The 23,181-nt window shown below is 30.0% G+C and overlaps 1 protein-coding gene across 4 annotated transcripts in view; it reads left to right on the top strand.

The window, feature by feature from the left end:
- Positions 1-23,181, top strand: part of LOC142333004 (uncharacterized) — a 356,865-nt gene that overhangs the window by 324,724 nt on the left and 8,960 nt on the right. For 3 of the 4 annotated variants that reach the window (XM_075379768.1, XM_075379770.1, XM_075379769.1), the window contains 3 exons: positions 3,479-3,605; positions 4,740-4,904; positions 7,888-7,970. In XM_075379768.1, coding sequence (XP_075235883.1) covers positions 3,479-3,605; positions 4,740-4,904; positions 7,888-7,970 — 375 coding nt within the window. Of the gene's footprint in view, positions 1-3,478; positions 3,606-4,739; positions 4,905-7,887; positions 7,971-12,170; positions 12,214-23,181 lie in introns of all 4 variants that reach the window. The other variant, XM_075379771.1, reaches the window with a different exon arrangement.

Genomic DNA, 23,181 nt, shown 5'->3' on the forward strand with positions numbered 1-23,181 from the left:
TCACACACACACACACACTCTCACTCTCTCTATCTCTCTCTTTCTCTTCTTCTGTTTAGCCTTTGGAACTACCATAATGTATTACTTCAGAGAGAATGAGTGAGGATGATATGTATGAATGTAAATGAAGTGCTGTCTTGTAGTCTCAGGTTGACCATTCCTGAGATGTGTTGTGGTTAATTGAAACCCAACCACCAAAGAATCGGTATCCATGATTCTAGTATTCAAATCCGTATGAAAATAACTGCCTTTATTAGGATTTGAACCATAAAACTCTTGACTTCAAAATCAGTTGATTTGCGATGACGAGTTCACCACTAGACCAACCCAGTGGGTTAAAGCTGTTATATACAAACCTAAAAAAAACTTGTTTTTTAGCACCGAATTTTGTGTTTTATCGAATATCTTAAAAACTACTGGAGTTATAGTTCTGGGACCTGTTTTATCCTATTTCCCAGCTCAAATTACATAGGAAACCATCAACTTTACCCCTTAATTTGGATCCCAGAAATTACGGGAGGGCTTTTTTTTACCAGAAGAGCTGAAATCTAGGTAAAATCTTTCGCTAGCTGTAACTAGACCTATGTTCATATGAATTTTTTTCATTATTTTCATCTACAGAACATGTCCTGTAAGTTTCTCAGTTTCATTGTGGGACACCTGCATTTTATTACACAAACAATTTTAAATAAAATATATTTAATACACCATTTAGCAATATGGTAACTAAAACATTTTTAAAAAATAAATTTTAAAAACCTGTTTAAGTGTTACTTTATGTTTCCATGATACCTTTTGAGATCTGTTGGATAACAGATGGTGTGTAGGTGGTATATTAATTAACGATATCCATCAAGAAGTTTAATATGTGATTAAATAAATAAACATTTTATTCTCCTTGGTGCATAATTATGCAATATATAGATCATATCAGGAATACGTAGATGTGCTATTGTATGGTAAAAAAAGGAACTTTACTGGAATTTGCCTGAAAGGTCAATGTTTTATCTGTTGGAAAACCTTGATCCATTCGACGTTACAAAGTATAAAATTAATAATAAAAAAAGTGAAATGGAGGAAGTTTATGTATGTACAAATACTACATTTATGAAATAATATTAGATGAAGTATGTAAAAGTATTAAACCCATAAAATTAGTACGACATAAACCAAAAATTTAGAACACTTAAAAATTAGGTTTTTATTGTTTTTACATGTTAAACAAGGATACAAAAATTTATGGGTTTTTTTTATCACTCTTAAAAAAAGTAACAGACCCCCAGTACTATTGGTTGAGTAAAAGAAAATATTTTTATTTTATTTTAAATAAAACAATGAGAAGTACATTTAAATGGTCCAGTCATTTGTTTAAATATAATTAAGAATCATAATGTATTATTTAAATATATATCTTTTTTGTGCAGAAGTGTTTATATATATTTCTTGATTACTTAAATTTGAAATTTCTTCTTGGGCAGATCACAGAATATGTGAAAAATCCAAAACTAAGTAAAGACAAATGGGGAAAGTCACTGACTTCAAAACTTTAAATCTTAGTTGGTGGAGGCATTATATATGTTGTTCTGTGGCCTTCTTTTTAAAAGCTTTTATTTAACTCGCTTTAGGAATAATCAAATCTTGCAACTGCTTTGATTTATCGCATGAAAATTAATGAAATTTGGTACACGTATGTAACTTCGATGACAATACAGCACTACGGTGTCGGAATTTGATATGACCCATACTCCCATGCGCTAAATTCATGCATTTAGTTGAAAACTTTCATTTCTCATGAACTATCGTATGAAAATTTGGTACACGTATGTAACTTCGATCTGTAAAAATAAAGATTTTTACTTTTTTTTTGTCTTAAAAAAAAATACAAAAAAATTACAAAAATATATTTGATTACATATAAAAATTATTTTTTTTAAAAAAGCTTTTATTTAATTAATATTAACATTAATAAAAAAAGGAAACAAATTAGAAAAACTCTAAAAAGTAAAAAATAAGAATTAAATCAAATTGAGAATTTTAAAAAAAGATACGCAGTATCGCCAATTACAACTTATTTTTTGGTTGTAACCAACAAATTTTAACCTTAGAATATGTTAGATCATTTATTTATCTGCGGTTGTTTCTTTTTTCTGTTTTTCTAACTGCCCAGTACGTCTTCATTCTTTTTGATATCTGTTTCCTTCATCCTACAGAAAGTTTTGCTCTGTTGTTTTTGCATTTTGGCACTTCTTGGAACTTTTTATTTTCATCTTTTAATATTCTCTCTAAAATTTCTCTTTCTCTTATAATTTCTTCAGTTCTTTTAGGTCTTCTGAGACTTGTTGAACTGTTGTTTGGCTTTAGTTTTTTTTTACTTTGCAAGAAATAAAAAATCTGTTTAGTCGATTTATTGTTATTTATTCTAAATAAACAGGTGTAAAATACGATTCGTCGTCTGATAGTTTTTCAATTTTAGTATAAAGTTTATTATCTGGAATTAATTTTATTTGATTATTTTGAAATTTAGGACATAAAATGTTTCTTATAATTCTCCTATCTTGTTTTCTGGATTTTCTAGTAGACTTTTGTTGCACAATCTTAGGTTTTCTGCCGTGTAGAGTGCTTCCGGCTTTATCACAGTTTTACAGTGTCAAAATTTTGAGTTCCGTAATAAAGACTGACTATTATATGTGTTTTTTGTTACTCGGAAAGCTAATTTCATTTTATTAGCTCAAACCATTAATGTTTTTTTATCTAAAGAATACCAGTTGATCTGTTCTGGAGATATTTGAAATTATCCCTTTCTCTATTTTTTTATTATTTACACTAAGGAAATTCAGGCAATTTTATCATTAGTCAAAATTTTTGATTTCTCAAACATGATTTTTAATCTGATGTTAGCAGCTTGTTTTTTTAATTCATTGTTCAGCTTCTTTCCAGTTTTTAGCTTATAATGCCATATCATCAGCGAAAGCTAAACAGTTAATCTTTAGTCATTTAGTTGCCAGTCTTATTCCACTATTATTACTCTAAATTTTTGTTATTATTTTAATATTATTTAGTTTTAGTTTTATTTAAATAATATTATTTTGTTGTTATTTTTGCTATTACATTGCAATTGTATCCATATAATATTTCTTTAAGGTATTTTCTTTTGTTTCAAATAATAAAATTTCTCATCTAAAATTGTTCATCTATTTAATTAAAAAAAAGAGTATAAAAATACTGATAATAAAAATCATTAAAACTTATGATTTTTATGAATTAAAAAAATAATTCACTGTTTGTTTGGATTACCAAGAAGTTCGGATTACAGAGATTTTATTGTATAAAAAAAAAGAAAAGATTCTTATAAATTATTTTTAAATAAACATGTAATCTAAATAATTTACATGTTTTATTGTTTAAACTGTGATAGATGAGCACGATGTTGCATATACAACACTAGTTTAATCTTTTCTTTTTTTTATTTTATTTATAGATGTATGGACCTTGATGGTGATGGTTACCTATCGATGTATGAATTGGAATATTTCTATGATGAACAGTTACAAAGAATGGAAGCTATTGGTATTGAATGTTTACCATTTGAAGACTGTTTATGTCAGGTAATTAATTGTTTTATTTATTGTATTTAAGTTGTGAATGACCTAAATGAAAATTTAATTCTTTTTTAAGTTTTGCTATTTTTTGTACAACTATTTTTCTATCTGTGAATTATCTCTTCTAGATGGTACCGCATTTTAACTAATTTCATTAGCGTAATTGATTTGAATTCTTTTTCCTTTAGGATTATTTCTCTTGTGGTATCTAACCACCACTTTGTTCAGCAAATGGTGGCTTTGTGTTGGTCAAACCAACTTTAAAGATTGCTGATGATTTGAACTCATTAAAAAAAGTTTACTGGAAATCATGTATTTAAATATGAAAATATTTTCATATTGTTGTTAAGAATTAGTTAAACTGATGAAAAATTTAACCAGAAGAGTTCTAGATGTAAGATTTTGTAAATTTTTTTTTTTTTTTTTTTTAAACAAACCACACTCTTCGTTAATCTACTTGGCTGATACTAATGCAATAAATGTCAAACCATTTTATTTCACAGAATGATTTTAAATATAAATATTTGTAGTAAAAATGAAATGGTGGGCTTAGGAATAATCAATAAAATAGAAAATGTTTAAGGTACTGTTATGTATATAAAATTAATTAAAAAATTGTCTTTTATTTCTAATTTCATGTTTCTAGTGCTAGTTTTTCTGTTTAGAAGAGTTGATTGATTTTGTCTGATTCAGCCTAACCGGTGTCAGTTTAGCAGGATATAACAATTCCTCAATTTTGATGAATGTATTTATTATCCAATAGCATAAAGAGTACATTTTTAATCAAAGAACTCATTCATTTTATTATCTTTAAAAAAAATCATTTAGTTCTACTCTGTTATAGATTTTTAGGTGTAATTTTTTTTTTAAGCTGACTTTAAAGTCAGCTTTCTCATATTTTTGTTGTCAACTTTCTGATAGTTTAAAAGTAATTAATTAATTACAAATTAATCCAATGACAATGAGCTTATTGATTGCTATTTTTGACAACTGTGGGACTATCTTATCGTTATGAAAATTAGTATTCTTTAAACCTAGATGATATTTTATGTCAGTTTCCAACTTATTGACATCTAAATTAGTTATAGTTTATTTTTTTATTTTTGTTAATTAGTGAATATAAGAATTGATTTATTACAGATGCTAGATATGATACGACCAATTGTGCCTGGTAAAATTTCCCTTGGAGATTTAAAAAGATGTAAAATGACGCCAATATTTTTTGATACTTTCTTCAATTTAGAAAAATATCTTGATCATGAACAGCGTGATCCATTTGCATCTCAACGTGACCATGACACTGAGGTAAGTTATTTTTACTAGCATTACTTCTTTTTATATTTATTGAAACAGCTAATTTATTGTCTGTAGCTTCCAATCAAAAGCGATATAAGATTGCAGTTACGGATGGATTTGAATTTTGAAGATATTTGATTGATTAGCTATCCGTCATATGATTAACTCCAACGTGATTATAGGTAGTTAATGGTTACCGTATTTTGTTTTAAATTTGGAAGATTAGTGTAGTTAAAATGAATATCGCTTTAACAAATTTAAAAAAAAAAAATTGCATTTTCATACGTAATACCTTTTATTTGTCGCAACTTTTGTGAATAAGGAATTTTTACTATCCATTGAAACAAAACTTTTAATATTTCCTTATGATATTGCTCTTTTGGCATAAAACAGGAGATGATTTAGAAGAAATACAAAAAATCAAAATGAGTAGAATAAGGCCCTTTAAAATGTGATATTATAGGAAATTGTTGATAAATTTTAAAATGAAGAGGTATTAGGAGACAAGAGAAAGTTGCAGGAGAAGATTGAAGGAGATAAACTAGGTCCAATCATGCACTGGACATTCAGATTTAGTTAATCTGAAACTATAAAGGAAGATGAAGGTTGGAATATATAATTATATATAAGTAAAACAGATAATTAACGATCTAGATTATAGTAAATATGTTGAGGTTAAAAAATTAGTATGAAAGAGAAAGGTATGAAGAATAACTTCAAACCAGTCAGTTGATTGTCAAAAAAAAATTCATTTCTGGATTTCCCAGAATCTTGTATCATGCTAGAGACTAAATTTAGAAAAGTTAATCATTCATTCAGTTCTAGATCTGAATGAGAAAACTGAGCAGAGTTTCTGGTACCATTGACAACTTTTAACCCAAAGTGAAAAAAGTGAAAAGGAAGTTAATAGCATCCTTTATGTCACCCAGTGAGATTTTCTCATCTGCAGCCCAGTTCCTCTTTGTGCAGTATGTTTGACTGGAGTCAGATGGCTACAACAGGTTAGGGTTTGGCTAAATCTGTAGCCATTGATAAGCCCTGTACTATATCCCTAATGCTCTTGATCATGCTGTACCTGAAACAAGGCCATGCTGATTGTATGCTGGACATTGATTGGCATCTGTGATATCAATGAGTAAATAACACTAACTTATTCTGCAACTCAAAGTTGTGTTTGCAGGAAGGTAGCCTTCCAACATGATAGTTGATGCTTTGATGCTTCATTTGGTATAAAGTCACTTGTTTGCTGTCATTTGGCATGAAATTCAAGTATCAGATATAAAATTAGACAGCGATCATGCTTAGACAGTAATGATGCTGCAATCAGAATGAATCAGGTGGCACATGATGTGATAGACTAAGGCTGATAGGGTTAGGTGTATTTGATATATTGATATAAATTTGATAAAGTTCAAAATATTTTATTCAATAAAATAGAAATTAACATTTTTCGTTTGTAATTACCGTTAAAAAAAAACACTTCTGAGCTTTACTTAGAATAATATGTATGTGTATGTAAATTAATATGTATTTTACTAATATAAAATAATATTTTCATGCTGCTGAAAATATCAGGAATTTGAACGAGATCAGGTACTGATCTTAAATTATTTATTATTAATTTAAATTATAAAATTTATTTAATAATTAATATTTTGAATGTTTTTTAATTAATTTAATTATTGGTGTTTTTTTCAGGGTTTATTATGAGCTCTGTAGGTAGAATATATCCAGCCAGTTTTCCACTACAAAATCATTTAAATCATACACCCTCAAATTTGTTTTTGATTAAAATTATTTTCTTTTATGAAATATCTGATAGATTTTTAGTTTAATACTTTTCATTACTGATATAATTCACTAAAAAATATGGTCCGTCTTCAATGATCATGTGATTATTACTTTATGAGATATTTGAAACGGAATATTTTTATATTCAATTACCGATTTAAATGATTATTGCTTGGAAAGGTTCATTTTGTTTATACCCATAAATATATTTCAATATGTGATTTATTGTTAACAGATATTTTACTATAACTTTAATAATTTAGTAAATAATGTAAAAGTAACTTCTTTGATTTTTTTTTTGTCTTCAGTCATTTGACTGGTTTGATGCAGCTCTCCAAGATTCCCTATCTAGTGCTAGTAGCTTCATTTTGGTATACCCCCTACATCCTACATCCCTAACAATTTGTTTTACATATACCAAACATGACCTGCCTACACAATTTTTTCCTTCTACCTGTCCTTCCAATATTAAAGTGACTATTCCAGGATGCCTTAGTATCGGAATAGGAGTGGCCTATAAGTCTGTCTCTTCTATATTTTTCCAAATGCTTTTTTCTTCATCTATTTGCCGCAACACCTCTTGATTTGTCACTTTATCTACCCGTTTGATTTTTAACATTCTCCTATAGCACCGCATTTCAAAAGCTTCTAATCTTTTCTTCTCAGATACTCCGATCATCCAAGTTTCACTTCCATATAAAGCGACGCTCCAAACATATACTTTCAAAAATCTTTTGTTTGATAAATTAATATTAATTGTGGATAAAATATCAATAGTAAAAACCATATTTAATATAATAAGGTGTTTCTCATTAGTAATCAAACTTAGAACAGCGCTAGTTTTCATTTCAATGGATAATTGTATAATTATAAAGAAAAAAATGTTCATTATTTTTCAGTTTTCAAATGTTAATGATAATCTCTTTTTAATATTATCTAGCTTATATTTGTAAACAGATCATTTATTATTTTCTATCCAAAAGCTTTCCTTAATTGAATTGAAGTTAAAATGTATCGGATAAAAAATATTTTTTTATTTTATAGTCCTTAAATTTTTTCAGAACCCAAATGATTTTTAACAAATTTATACATTGTGATTAGTTATAAAAAAAGTAATAAATTAAGAAAAATGTTACTATAATTTAACATCTACTTGTGTAATTTATCAGTAAATTGATATTTTTGTGTTTTGTTTTATTAGATGTCTGATTGGGATCGTTATGCTGCAGAAGAATATGAACTATTAGTTGCCGAAGAAGGTGGAAATGACAACCAAAATGAAATGTAAGTTTATTCGTCTTTTTCCTTTACATTACTAATTGTATAAAATAATTATTATTAATTTTTATGTATATTTTTTATAAATTAAAATATGTTCATTGTAAAAAATAATATTAAAATGAAAGTTGTATAAAACTTTGAATGTGCTTGATAAATTGTGATGTTTAGAATATTAAACTTTTCAAAATCTGTAGCAGAAGTCTATCTTATAATGAAAACATTTGTATATTTTTACAAATGATTATATCATTTATAGTGAAACATTGTTTATTCAAATACACATAACAAAAAAGTATAGGATGTAAATACTCAGTGTAAAAATACCATGTGTTTCAGAATGAATATCAGCATTTTCAAGTTAAATAATATTTGTTAGATTTTATTTACATTGATAAATTATACATGAACTGAAAGAACAACTTAATAGTTTTTATTTCAAGTATTCAATGTGTTCACCATTTGTCACTCGGCACACATCCAGCTGAGTTCATCTCATACTTTAATCAACAAGTCTGCAGTAATTGATATGACAGCTGCTTCAATCCTGTGACTCAAGTCGGGTAGGTCAGCTTGTAACGGTAGCAGATACACTTGATTCTTTATAAACCCTCAAAGAAAAAAAATTGCACAGGATCAGATCGGGCAAACGTGGAGGCTACGGCAAACAAGCCATGTCATCTGATCCATAGCATTATGCCAGTAAGGAGGCACACCATCTTGCCAGATGAAGTTCTGTGGTTTGTATTGCAGTTTAAGCAAGAGCAACAGTTGTAGCATATCAAGATAATTCATTCCGACACTTGCTTAACCCACCCCACCGGGTCAGTCTAGAGGTGAAAGCGTCATTGCAAATTAGCTGATTTAGAAGACGAGAGTCATATCCTAGTAAATGCAGCTACTTTTATATGGATTTGAATACTAGATGGTGGATAGCAGTGTTCTTTGACGGTCGGGTTTCAATTAACCACAAATCTCAGAAATGGTCGACCGGAGACTGTTAAAGACTACACTTCATTTACATTCATACGTATCATCCTCTGAAGTAATACCTTACAGTGGTTTCAGAGGCTAAACAGAAAAAAGAGAAAAAGAGATACTTGCTTACGCGAAAAAGAATGGCGTGTAAACTTGCTATTGGATATGGCAAAAAAAATTATTCAGTTTTGGGGAGTCTCGTTCACACTGCAATATTCTGTGAGGATTTTTTGAATCCCAGATATACAGATTATGAATGCTAACTTTTTTATTAACATGAAATATTGATTCATCACTCAATACAATAAAGAAAGTCTTCATCGTCATGGTGCTTCATTTCATTTGCAAAGCTAGCATGTAAACTGTAATCTGTAGCCTTTAGAGTTTTTCATCGCTAAAATTGTTTGAGTTGCTCTTTCATTTCATGTATAATTAATAGATGTACATGAAACTTGAAAAATATTACATTACTTTAAAACCCCAATATTCATTTTGAAACACATGGTATATGTGAGTATTACATACAAACATATTATCTGCATTTTTAAACTAATTACCAAAGATAGTACTTGCATAGAAATAAACTTTAACTTAAAAGACATAAGCTGTAATAAAATTAGCACATTAATTAAACAAACTGACCAACATATGTATATTGTTTGATTATTTGCATACGTAGACAGTGTATGCAAAAAAATCATCTTATTTAGCATATTTTCTTTTTGTTTTCATTTTTTCATTCTGTTTTACTATTGAAGTATTACGATATGTTTTATTGATTTATTAATTTGAAATTTTGGGTGTTTTCATGGGTTTGTATTTTTACAGTGGAGACGATGCAAGCATTTAGCCTTGTTGAATTATAACTTTTGTTAATACTGCTATTGCAGTTAATTTTTTTAGGTGCAAAAACCTTTTGTTTTTGCTCCCTAATTTAAAACATGCTACTATCTGATTTGTTTTTACATCATGAACATCAGTGAAGTTTTAAACCGGTCTTATTGACCTAAACTGTTTAATTTAGTTACATTCTTGTTATATCATTTGGAATAGACTGGAATAGACTATTGCTTTAGCGTTGTATTACTTGAAAAGGATTTTGAAAACATATTTTGTGAGTAAATAGTATTTGTATAGCTGAAAGAAAAAAAAACGTATCACCGAAGTTCAAAGTACCCACTATATCAATTATTATTAATAATTTACTATTTACGTGCAACAACTTTATATAAACATGTGTATTGTATGTAACCTTTGTCTTGAATATAAACGAAAAAGGATTGTGCAATATAATCACTTATATTGCAGTTTTTCTCAGTAACAAGAGGTCAGAGCAGATATATTAAATTACAACTAGGATCATTGTGAAGTAATGTGTTCAGTGAGGCAGGGAAAACTGTGTGACATTTATAAATTGCTGTGCCTTCACCATAGTTTTCCAGGAATTGGTGATTTTTCACTAGCCAGTTTCCAGAAATTTGAAAAAGGTTTATGAAAGCTGCAAAATTAAATTCAGTGAAGGGTGACTAAGAATATCATAGGGATAGAAGGCAAAGCAGAATTTAAAGTGCATCGAAACAAACCAATAGTTGCTGAGGAAATTTTCCTGAAATAAAGCAAATTATTGAAAGATACTATAGTTGATCAGGCAAAAATTAATTTCATATTATCATCAAACCAATGAAATCAACACTGAGGATCAGATTTAATTTTTTTTTGTCAACTATGAACTTTTTTCTTTTTCCTGTTTAGCCTCTGCAATTACCATTAATGTATTACTTCAGAGGATGAATGGGGATGAAATGTACATGTGTAAATGAAGTGTAGTGTTGTACAGTCTCAGTTTGACCATTTCTGAGATGTGTGGTTAATTGAAACCCAACCACCAAAGAACATCGATATCCACGATTTAGTATTCAAGTCCATATAAAACTGCCTTTACTAGGACTAACTTTAACACTGGAACTCTCAACTTCCAAATCGGCTGATTTGGAAAGACGCATTCACCACTAGACCAATCCGGTGGGTTACGAACTTGGACTAGAAGGACTTAATGTAACTCCAAGTGCTAAATTCATTCGATCTTCAGTTTGAAGATCGAATTATCAATGTGTGGTTCTGGTTGGTACAAATAACATTTGGTAGATGAAACCAGATTGCATTATAATTTTTACTTATTTTTCAATAAAGAGAATATGTTAAAACAAAGAGGAATATGAGTCACAGATAATATTTAGATTGTAATTTTGAAAGTAAAAATTTTTTCAGTTCAGTGTTAATAAATAGTTCAGTATATTTCCCCCTAGTAGTAGAGTATGATTATTTTACTAAACTTAAATTTTTATTATCTTCTTTTATTTTTTATTCATTTATTGAATTAGTACTTTTCAGTGAGTTCTGTTTCTTCAAAACAATATATTATAAAATGTCAGTTAATCGTAAATTAAAAATATCAAAACTATAGAGATGTATATTTGATTGTCTTAGTGTTAAATAAAATTAACCACTTTGCAGAATAGTTTTATTTTATTTTTAGATGAAATTTTTTTCAGAGTTGTAAACATCATCTCCGTAGTTTTAATATTCCTGATTTATATTTTAATCGCATTTTATGAAGTTATCTAAGGAAGACATCTCCGTGAAATTACAAAATGAAGATAATAAATAAATGTATATCAATTAATAAAAATTAATTCTTAATAAAATAATCACAATTTTACAAGTTGTCTGTTACATCATATGGAACCCCATATTTCAAGACAACATAGAAATCATTGGATGACACTTGTGTTAATCTCTTTGGGAATTCTGAGTTATCTAGTGGATCTCTGATTAAATATATATTTGTGTAATGGAGATGTTCTAGAATACTGTGTCTCTAAAGGCTTAAGAATGTGGATGATTGTTACTTTCAAGATACTTGTATAAAACACTTCACAGTTCGCTTTCAAGTTGCTGAATAGGATACAGAAGATTTTATTGATCGCTTATTATATTGTTATTGTAAATAGTTGCAAGCTTAGAAAGAACATTTTTTTCTTCAGTAATAAACTAAAAACTATTTGTAACACTCGGTAAACAGTAAACAAAAAATCATCTTATTTAGCATATTTTGTTTTTGTTTTTATTTTTTCATTCAGTTTTACAATTGAAATATTACTGTATATTTTATTGATTTGTTTATTAATTTAAAATTTTGGGTGTTTTCATGGGTTTGTATTTTTACAGTGGAGACGATGCAGGCATTTAGCCCTGTTGAATTATAACTTTTGTAAGTACTGCAGTTGCAGTTAATTTTCAGCTATTATTGGTGGCATGTGCAAATATATTACCACACTTTCCACTTTTATTTCACTACCATTGTTTCTGTGTGCATTGTTTTCATTTATATTTATGTATAATTTTTTTTATTTAAAAAAAAATGAATGTGCAGTGTTTTTGTTTAAAATAATCGTATTACGCTTGTTTTCGTTTTAGTTTTTGCTAATATTTTTAAAAACCTCTCTAATGTTAGTAAATGAATATTTTTTATGCATGAATATACATATTTTGCAAGGAAATATGTATTTATTATGCACATTTAGTCGCTAACATATTTAGAAATGTTTAGGCTAGTTTAGATATTAGATTTTTAGATCCTAATTTCACTTAATGTTTTTTATTACTGAATTTATTTAACTAATGATGAGATGAATCGATCTCAGTAACTGTAAATTGATATAGATTGATTTTTTTTAGTTGATAGTGGTTTCTAAATTGAAAGTCCTACAACTGTGGGTTGTTTCTGATGCACGGCTTACACACACAACTTATTTAAAATATTTATCATTTTATTTAAATCTAATAAACTTATTTAATTCAGTGATTTTAATTAAAAGCGTGCACACATTTATTAAATTCTACTGCTCACCTATGATTTCGCAACATAGCAGACTACAACATCTGTACATTAGTACTACCAACCTTTGAAATATTAACGAAATTAAATAAAATAATTAGTATTTATTTAAAAAAATAATTTGGTTGGCAACCCTGTGGAATTTCAAATTTCCTGGTCCAAGAGGACAAGGGAAAGGGGAAATTCCTAGATAGCAGTCTATTGACACAGTATGCTCACTTAGCCATTAGTTTAGAGCATTTTTTGGGATGGCAGTGGAATTTTACAAAAAACGTTTTTACAAATATTGTTATTTTTTAATTGTTAATAAATGTGCCTAAGAAAAATATGATCTGAGACCTATATAGATACTGAGACCTTGCTCTACAACCTCACTCCCTTGACCTTTTAAGTTGAATATATAATGGGCATCAATTCCATTAGAACTATATAGAAGTACTCTGACCAAGTTTGGTTAAAATCATTCCAGTAGTTCTGGAGATATAAAGTGATTTAGAGGCCAATACCAAACACTTACATGTACATATGAACATTAACATCTGGAAAATTTTCATCTGTTTTTTGGGTTCCTTAGGTGACAAAACATCAAGAAAAATTCAAAAAATTCAAAAATTCAGTGAAAAATGCATATGTCCAAATTGGACCAATTATAATATTTTCCTTTCTAGAGCTGTAGCTCTGATATAGCGCTACAGGAAAGTAAAATTGTTTAAGTAAATCTGAAAAAATAGCCTGTTTTAAGGTAATAATAACTCTTGAATTCTATAATCAGATTGTTTAAAATTTTGAACAATTATTTAGCAAAATGGTTTTTGCTGATTCTCATATAACTATTATACTTTTTTTAATCCTTTTTACAAATATATATGTATGTTTATAAATATATATACAGGGCGTTTCATAATGTTCTTCAGAGTTTCAAAAATTCATTAACAAAAAACTATTTCACTCCTAAGAATAAAACAAGTACTGTACGAAAGAGTACTTCAAATAGTTAATTACCACATATACTAGGTAACTTAGTAAACCATTTTCTCGCTAGGTGTCGACAGTAGAGAAAATAGCTGCCACGGGAAGCGAGAATTCGTTTTATGTGTTAGAATTTCACTTGTCAAAGTCAGTAATTTCTGTGCAACGTGCATTTCAGTTGAAATTTAAGGAGCCACTCGGTGGCTCCTTATGAAGGAGTTTCATTCGCAGCCCGTCAAAATTGACTGCGGCTGCAGGCAGAGAATTAGGAATTCCGAAAACAACAGTGTGGAGAGTTCTCCGTAAACATTTATTATGCAAACCGTACCATCTTCAATTAATCCAGTGTCTTTCTGTTGGAGATAAAACAGGTAGACTCGATTTTTGTTTACAGTTACAGGAAAAGATGAAGATCAAGATAATTTTCAGCGATGAATCTACTTTCCATATTAGCGGCGAAGTAAACCGTCATAACGTGAGAGTTTGGGGAACTGAAAACCCACACGCTTATGTGGAACACATCCAGGATTCTCCGAAAGTAAACATTTTTTGTACGATCTCTCTTGAGGCAGTGTATGGGCTGTTTTTTTTTATGGAAACAACAGTAACCGGCACGATATACCTGGATATGTTACAATTATGGCTTACGCCTCAGCTACTCAACGACTTCATTTACCAGCAAGTTTGTCCTGCCCGTTTTCATAATGAGGTTTGACAGTACCTTAACACAACATTACCTCGGCGCTGGTTAGGACGTGCGTCTGAAGAAGAACAACACATTACCCTGTGGCCACCAAGATCACCAGACCTCACACTATGTGATTTCTTTCTCTGGGCTTATGTGATGCCGCACGATACCGCTGAGCTAAATGATCGCATAATCTATGCAATCAACTCTATCAAAAATGACATGTTAGAACGAGTTTAGCAAGAGCTAGACTTTCATGTTGATGTGTGTTTTGTCACCAGAGGATCACATATTAAACATTTATAGATTTTAACAAAAACTGTTTGAGTCCCTGCATCACCTCGTACAACTTTTACTTAGGTAAGTGAAATACTTTTTTTTTACTGAATTTTTGTAACTCCTAAGAACATTATGAAACGCCCTATATAATGTGTAGAATATCAGACACATTGTGTACACTTCTGTTAGAAATTAAATACTAGAGTTGAGTTATGATTAGCAGATTTTTTATTACAATTTTTTTTTAATTAATTGTTATATGGTGGACAGGAAGAGACATGCTATGTTGCCAGATTCTTTTCAGGCAACTAAATTTTATACTTTGTAATAATCTATGTACTTTTATATTCTAAAGTAATCTGAAACTTCTTACATGGCGATTTCCACCATTTGATAATAGATTTTGAAAAGTTATAACAAAAAATCTTCTCACGATAAATTCTTATTAATATTCAATTCAAAACATTGAAATTATAATGAAGTCAATACAGTGTTTTGCCACACTAAAAAACAGGCTACATTTCCAGATTTATATAGAAAATTACCTCCCGAATTAAATGTGAAAAAGTTTTAAAAGCAGTTAAACTTAATTTTGAATCAGCTAATTTATATTTTATGAAAATCTGATTGTTGATTTCCAAGATAAAATTGCAGATGCAGTCATTTATCCTAATGTTTGTTTCTTTTTCACTATTTTGCCATTTTTAGCATTGTTAGGGAGCATTTGAGAGAGTAATTCTCCTTGTCCTACAAGCAGAATAAAATATACTGGCCTATGAATCCGTTGATTGTAACTATCTAACTAGCATTCTTCGTGCATTGTTAGGATGGAGATATTTTATTCGCAAAAATAAATACCTTTATCCTTGAGATATACTTCAGTATGAGTGATTGGACATAAGAATGATCCTGTTTAGAATCATGAAATTGGGATTAGTGACAAATCCAATTTGTGTTTGTTTACAACATCGAATAGAAAATATATTGAATGCAGAAAAACAGCAAGTGATAACAAGGATGAATAAACCAGAAGCCAATAAAACTGATGATATACCACCCGATAAATAAACCTGTTAAACTTATAGTATTGAATTTTAGTTATGGATCGTATTCAGAAATGAATGGGTTTCAATTTACATGAGATATTTTATTATTTCATAACCACTAAAAAACTAAAGTTTGAAAACAGTTTAAAATAATACAAATCATTAATATTTTTATATTATATTATTCTATAAAGGTGGAATATGGTTAAACATCTTTAAATGTATTTAAACTGTTTTTAGACAATAAATAATGCACGGTGTAGGCTTGGCTTACTAGTAAATGATTTTTTACTAAGATTTAAAGAGTGCTTTTTTTCTAATCGCCTTCTTTTTATTCAGATATGATGTTTGCTTTTTTTGTTTTTATTTATTGTTGCTTTTTTCCAATATTAAATTTTCAATGAAACTCATTTTGTGTGTTTAATTACACTATTTAACAATAATTTGTTAAATGAGAGTAAATAACTGATTTTTATAGTATTTTTCTTGCTGATTTCAAATATGAATCCAGCAGTTATTCTATCAGGTTTAGTTTTTTTGTGACTACCATTCTTATTTTCATGCATGAAAATAAGAACGTGCATGAACCCTATAAGCATAGCATTTAGTGAACGTATTTCATTATATTATTTATCACATAAATAGCTTTTGTTTATTTATTATAGTCCCTTAATTGTTGTCACATTGATTTCTTTGGCATTAGTCATTATGTTTATTATTTACGCACTAATTAAAATGAACAATAATGTGACTCATTCTTCCTATTTTCATCTTATACTATAAACATATCACCAACTCGTTACTTATTTCTTTCATTATTATATTTACTTATAAACTGTCGTGCAGACTAGAGAAATATTTTTACTTTTGTTATTTTAAATTCAGTTTTGTTGCTGGCTTTCGTATTTGTGGGTATATGTTGTTCGATAAAGTGAGTGCAATTCCAATGGTTTGGATAAAACCAAAGAATCATACCACAGGCTATTATTTTTGTGTAATAAAGATATCTGGTATAACAGCTAAAACTAGACGTACTGTTAAATACCCTGATATTCCCTCTTCCATGCAGCCAGTGCCATATAACCAAGAGCTTCCAATTCTAGTACCACCAGAAACATGGAACTTAGATGAAGATGAAAATGTCAGATTTTGTGCTGACTTATCAAACAATGAAGAAAGAGATCCAAACCTTTTAGAAAATAGATATATTGAACCCCATTTAATTAATCAGTCAGAAATAATGATTTGATTCATGATCTAAATTTATCAAAGAATCAAACAGAAGTACATTTAGATTGAAAGGATGGCATCTTTTACAGTAAAAAAAAAAACATTAAAATAAGTTCTTTCCGTGACAGATAGTCAGAATTTGAAAATTTCTTCTCTCAGTTTGAAAACCTTAGTATACTGTAATGATGTGGACTCTTTACTGGAAGCTTTGGAACATACAAGGTGCTACCCAAAAGTTTGGGGAATTTAAATTTCAACGTAAAGTCCATGATGATTGTTGACATCAAAGGCATTATCCATAAGGAATTTGTTCCTCTTGGTCAAACTGTCAATGGGATGTTCTATCGTGAAGTTTTGAAGCGGTTACGTGAAAGCATTAGGCGCAAACGTTCAGATCTATGGGGTAACAACAGCCGGGTTCTGCACCATGACAATGCACCCGCGCACACATCGCTAGCCGTTCGGAATTTCTTGGCTTCCAAAAAGACGGTAGTGATTCCCCACTCACCCTGTTCGCCTGACCTTGCCCAGTGCAACTTTTTTCTTTTTTCGAAAATAAAATTTCAATTGAAAGGCCGCAGTCGAGGAGATTCAGGAAGAAATGCAGAATGTGCTTCGAACACTTACACCTGCAGACTTCCAGGGATGCATGGAATCATGGAAAAAACACTGGGATCACTGTATCAATACCCAAAAGGGGATTACTTTGAAGGAGACAGTGGAAATTATAAGTTATGGTAAGCTATTTTATTTTTATGGTAAAATTCCCTGAACTTTTGGGTAGCACCTTGTATGCACCATCCTGATGAATGGCGACTTTTTATTGACTCATCAAAGCTTAATTTGAAAGTTGTTCTACTTCACATTGGAAATAAATACCCATCAGTAGCATTAGCATGCGCTGTTCACATAAAGGAATCTTATGAAAATATGAAATTTGTATTGAGAAGGAGTATGAGAAATATTTATGGCATATTTGTGGAGATCTGAAAGTAATAGCGCCTTTACTTGGACTGCACCTTGGATGCACTAAGTTCTGTTGCTTTTTGTGCAAGTGGGACAGCAGGGATAGGAAAAACCATTACATAAAAGAGCAATGGCGAAAGGGAGAGGTTCTGACTATAGGAGAGAGGAATTTTGTTAGTCAGGGATTAGTGAAGGCAGAAAAAGTTTTATCTTCTGCCGCTACACGTTAATTTAGGTTTAATCAAAAATTTTGTTAAAGCAGTGGATCGTAATGGTGCAAGTTTTCAGTTTCTAAAAAATAAATTTCATAAGTGATACTAAATTCTAAAGGAAGGTATATTTGTAAAGCATGTAATGTATTGTCGTATTATGTTCACCATACATTTTTTATTTCAAAAGAAATTTCATTACAAAGATAGAAAAAATCTATTAACATATATGAAATCAGCATAAAAAATTCTGTAAGAATAAGCCATTCACTCTCATTTTACAAATAAAAAATGTAATTTTGTTTACCAATGTTATCAATGAAAGCATGTTTTTATTGTACTGCAGATTACAAAAACTGTTAATAAAGTGCTAATATTTCAAATATATATTTTTTTAACTACTTGAAGGATGTAATATTTTTTGTTGATATTGTTTACAAGATGATAAGTTCAGTGAAATATTTCAATGTGCATGATGGTTAAACTAGTTTCATTTGAAAATAAAAGTGAAGGAAATTTAAAGTAAATTAATTGTATGTATTCTGAAAATACATACAATTGAATGAATTTCACTTATTATAAGTGAAATTCAGTTATTAAAAATACTAATTTGTTTAAAAAATTTTATCAGTAGTAATTCTCACCACAATATCATTCTCTAAAAAGGAATCATTCACATAATTCTTGCTCATTTATAAAATGATGGTACTCGTATCTAGGCTTCGAACGGTTTAAAATTGTTTTTTGGTCAGTGTTTTATTTCGTTATGTAATCATGACTGCTGATATATAGATGATTTCAATGTCTTGCTCTATGGTTTCATAACTTTTCATTATTTTGTTGACTTTTTCTCTTATTAGCCAACCAGAGCAAGGTGTATTATTGACATCAAAATGTCCAGTTTGAACTAGCTTTGTACGTTCTAATGTTGCATCATGTCCATAAATATCACAGGTATTTTTATAAGCCTGAGTCACATTCTTCCCATTTTTTACTAATAAAATTTTTAAATAAATAAATTAATTAATATCATCATAATCTTCTAAAAATGACCTTTTAAGGGTTATTTTTTTTTAAGGTCCGATCGGTCGCGAAATAAAAACCCATGAAAAAATCAGATGAACCTTTGCGCATATGTGTAGCACAGTATCTGTAGTATGGCCTTCAATCACACCGCATCACTTCATTTAGTTCTGAACACGCAGCTAGCACATAAACATGTATACAACAATAGCATCTTCCACCAATTGCGGTAATTTGATTTCTTCAGGCTGAGGGGTGTAATGCAGCTGAAATTCATAGACGAATAAGTAATGTGTACGGTGAAACTTCAGTGAGTGACAGCAAAGTGCGACAATGGTGCAGGAATTTTAAAGCAGGGCGTACAGATGTTGATTATGCAGGTGTTCAGGGAAGGAAGCGAGTGTCAACCTATGATCTCATTGAGCGAGTGGATGAGGCAATTCGAGAAAATCACCGGTTCACAATTTCTGTATTGAGTGATTCGTTTCCTGAAATTTCAAGATCAGCTCTCTACACCATTGTGAGTGGGACTTAGTACTGCAAACTGTGTGCAAGATGGGTTCCCAAGATGCTGTCCGACCATCACAAAACAATGAGAATGGATGCCTCCCTAACATTTCTCCAGCACTACCGCAATGAAGGAGAAGATTTTTTGAACAAAATTCTCACAGGGGACGAGACACGGGTTCATTTCGAAACCGAAGAAACAAAAGAACAATCCAAACAATGGATGCATTCTCATTCTCCCAGTAAATCAAAGAAGTTCAAGCGAACCTTCTCCAACAGAAAGTGTACAGCTACTGTGTTCTGGACCGGAATGGAGTTCTCTTGGTGGAATTCATGGAACGTGGCACGACCATCACTGCAGCCTCATAGTGCGTGACTCTTCAACGTCTACGTAGGGCGATTCAGAATAAGCGGAGAGGAATGTTGTATCAGACATTGTCTTTCTCCATGACAATGCTTGGCCGCACACTGCAGCTATAACAAAGAAGCCCCTCCAGCGTTTTCGTTGGGAAGTGTTTGATCATCTACCATACAGCCTGGACTTGGCTTCATCCGATTTTCACCTCTTTGCTCACATGAAACGCTGGCTAGGAGGACAACATTTTGACATAGACATCGAGCTGCAGACCAGCATAGAAACATGGCTGAAAACACAGGCGACTCCGTTCTATGATGATGGTATTGGAAAGTAGGTACCACGCTATCACAAATGTCTAAATCGGAGTGGCGACTATGTAGAGAAATAGCGTACCTATGTAATTACTTGTTAAAAATAAAAAAATTTTTTTTTTCACTGTGGTTTTAATTTCTTGACTGATCGGACCTTGAAAAAAAATAACCCTCGTACTAAGTGGTGATATGTCATTTATAAAAAGTATTGAAATGATTAATATTACAATCCTAAAGCCATCTACTGGTAGAATACAAAGAAATGTTTCTCCAATCCAAATATTTATATGAAATTATAATGAAAAGATTTTTCAGTATATTTTTACGATTTGTTATATGATGAATGAGCAGAGAAGGTGACACAACATTTCTAAATCTCTTTTATATATAAAAATAAATAATAATAATAATAATAGAAAATAAAAAATTAGTAATAGCAGAAAATATGAAGGAAAACCACCCTGGTGAAAGTAAATAAATAAGGTAAATTTACCCTTTAACAATAAATAAGTAAAACGTTGTAGTAAAACTTTACTCATCATACTGTAACTGTAATCTGTAATGTATAACTGAATTCATAACAAACCAATGTAATGTTAAAATTTATTTAATTTTAATAAAAAATTGTTCAATATCATTTTGATATCATCAAATAAATGATTAAATGAAAGACCTGAATATTTTTTAATGAGGTTTAACTGGAACCAATAGAGAGTTAGAATAACTTAAAATGGATAATTGCAATTCACTGCCGTACGTAGTCTTGCTAGATTCTATCCACCGATCGAAACACATGAAATGACAATTGCCAAAACTTGAATTAATTTTGATTATTCATTAGTCACATTTTGCATGTACATAAGATTTTTTAAAAATCACAAAGAATTCAGATATTATTTAAATCACTTATGACCCACAAACACATCTGCATATTATTCCATCTCGGTACACAGAGTATGTTTAATTAAATGTTTGAATATATATATATATATATAACTGATTTAATATTGATCTACCAGTGAACTGGTAATATTAGAAAGAAAGAAATTTGTTTGGCCAGGTTTTGATTAATCGCCTTTTGACGTGGAAAATCTAGAAGTTAAATATCTTAAATCCTTAATTTATTATAATCTGTTTCAAAATAATTGATGGGTTAAGGTCTTTTACTATTCACTTTTTCCATACTTTCATTTTATCACAATTTCATTATTTTATTGTTTCAATTTCATTTCTTATTTTAATGTTAAATGTGTTAATCAATGCCGAATTCAGTGGCAGAGAGGTAGCATGTCATCATTTCTTCAGGTTAGGCATGGTATTTTTCATATGCTACAAAAATTTTATCCCATTCCCTTCACGTAAGCTTACTCTGTTTTTGTGATGAATAAAATATCCTTGAAAAAAATTATTCTTTTTTATAAACATATATGTTATAAGAGATATAAACCACCAAAACACAGTAATTAGATTAGTTAAACTTACCTAATTACTCTGTTTTGGTGGTTTATATTTCATATATCAAATTTTGTTATTAACATAGTGGTCAAGATGTTAATAACCACTTATCATATATATGAGGTCTGTAAATAAAGTAATGAAGCTGATTCAGAAAAGCTTTTTATTTACAATCCTATTATACATCACCTTCGAAATAGTTCCCTTGGGAAGCCACACAATAATTTAAACAGTTTTCCCACTCTTGGAACTCAGAAACCGGAATATCCTTCAGATGGTCAGTTACATTTTTTAAAATGTTTTCTACTTTTCCAAAATTGTATCCTTGAGGTATCTTTAAAGTCAAGAACAGGAAAAAGGCGTAGGAACCAAGTCAGGTGAATAAGGTGGTTGAGGAACTACAGAAATGTTTTTCTTTGACAAAAACTACATAAGTGAGAGTGCGACAAGCTGCATTGTCATGATGCAGCATCCAGTTGTCTCTGATGGCTGGTCTCACACAGGCAACTCTTTTCTGCGGTCTTTCAAGAATTTGTCGGTAAACATATTGATTTATAGTCTTATCTTGTAGGCAAAAACTCCTTATGGCAAATGCCATTACTATTGAAGAAACAAATTAGCACAGTTTTGATTTTTGATTTGCTCATTTTTGCTTTTTTGGGACTTGGTGAGTTTGAAGAGTGCCATTCCTACTCTGGCGTTTTATTTCTCGGTCATACTCTAATATCCAAAATTCATCACCAGTAATAACATTTTTTTGAAAATCGTGGTAAGTTTCAAATCTCCCTAGAAGATCACAGCACACCCTATTGTTTTTCTGTTCAAAATTGAGGTTTTTTTGGGCAGCAACTCTTTTCATGTCCACTTCGTTTATCAAAATTTGATGGACTGTGGTACAACTCAAATTCAATCATTCTGACAGTTAATCATCGGTTATAGTGTATCAAGTTTCTGATTCGCTCAACACTTCATTCTTTTGTCATTTTTTGATGTTAATGATCTTCCAGAGCGTGGATCATCCGCAACTGATTCCTGACAATCTGAAAATGCTTTAAACCACCTAAAAACTTGGGCTCATAACAGAGCATCATCTCCATACACCCTTTTCAATTTTCAAAAAGGTTCAGTAGCATTCTCACAGAGTTTAACACAAAACTTGATTGCACAACATTGCACATAATTATGATTTATTTTTGTAATGCACAACAAAAACTCGTTTCACAAAAAGTTTGTTTACGTCTCTTCTTATTAACAATACTTAAAAAATATTAATATGTAATATAAATCAGCTGTTCGTATA

This window comes from Lycorma delicatula, chromosome 12 (genome assembly GCF_047948215.1).
Source record: "Lycorma delicatula isolate Av1 chromosome 12, ASM4794821v1, whole genome shotgun sequence".
Classification (NCBI taxonomy): domain Eukaryota; kingdom Metazoa; phylum Arthropoda; class Insecta; order Hemiptera; family Fulgoridae; genus Lycorma; species Lycorma delicatula.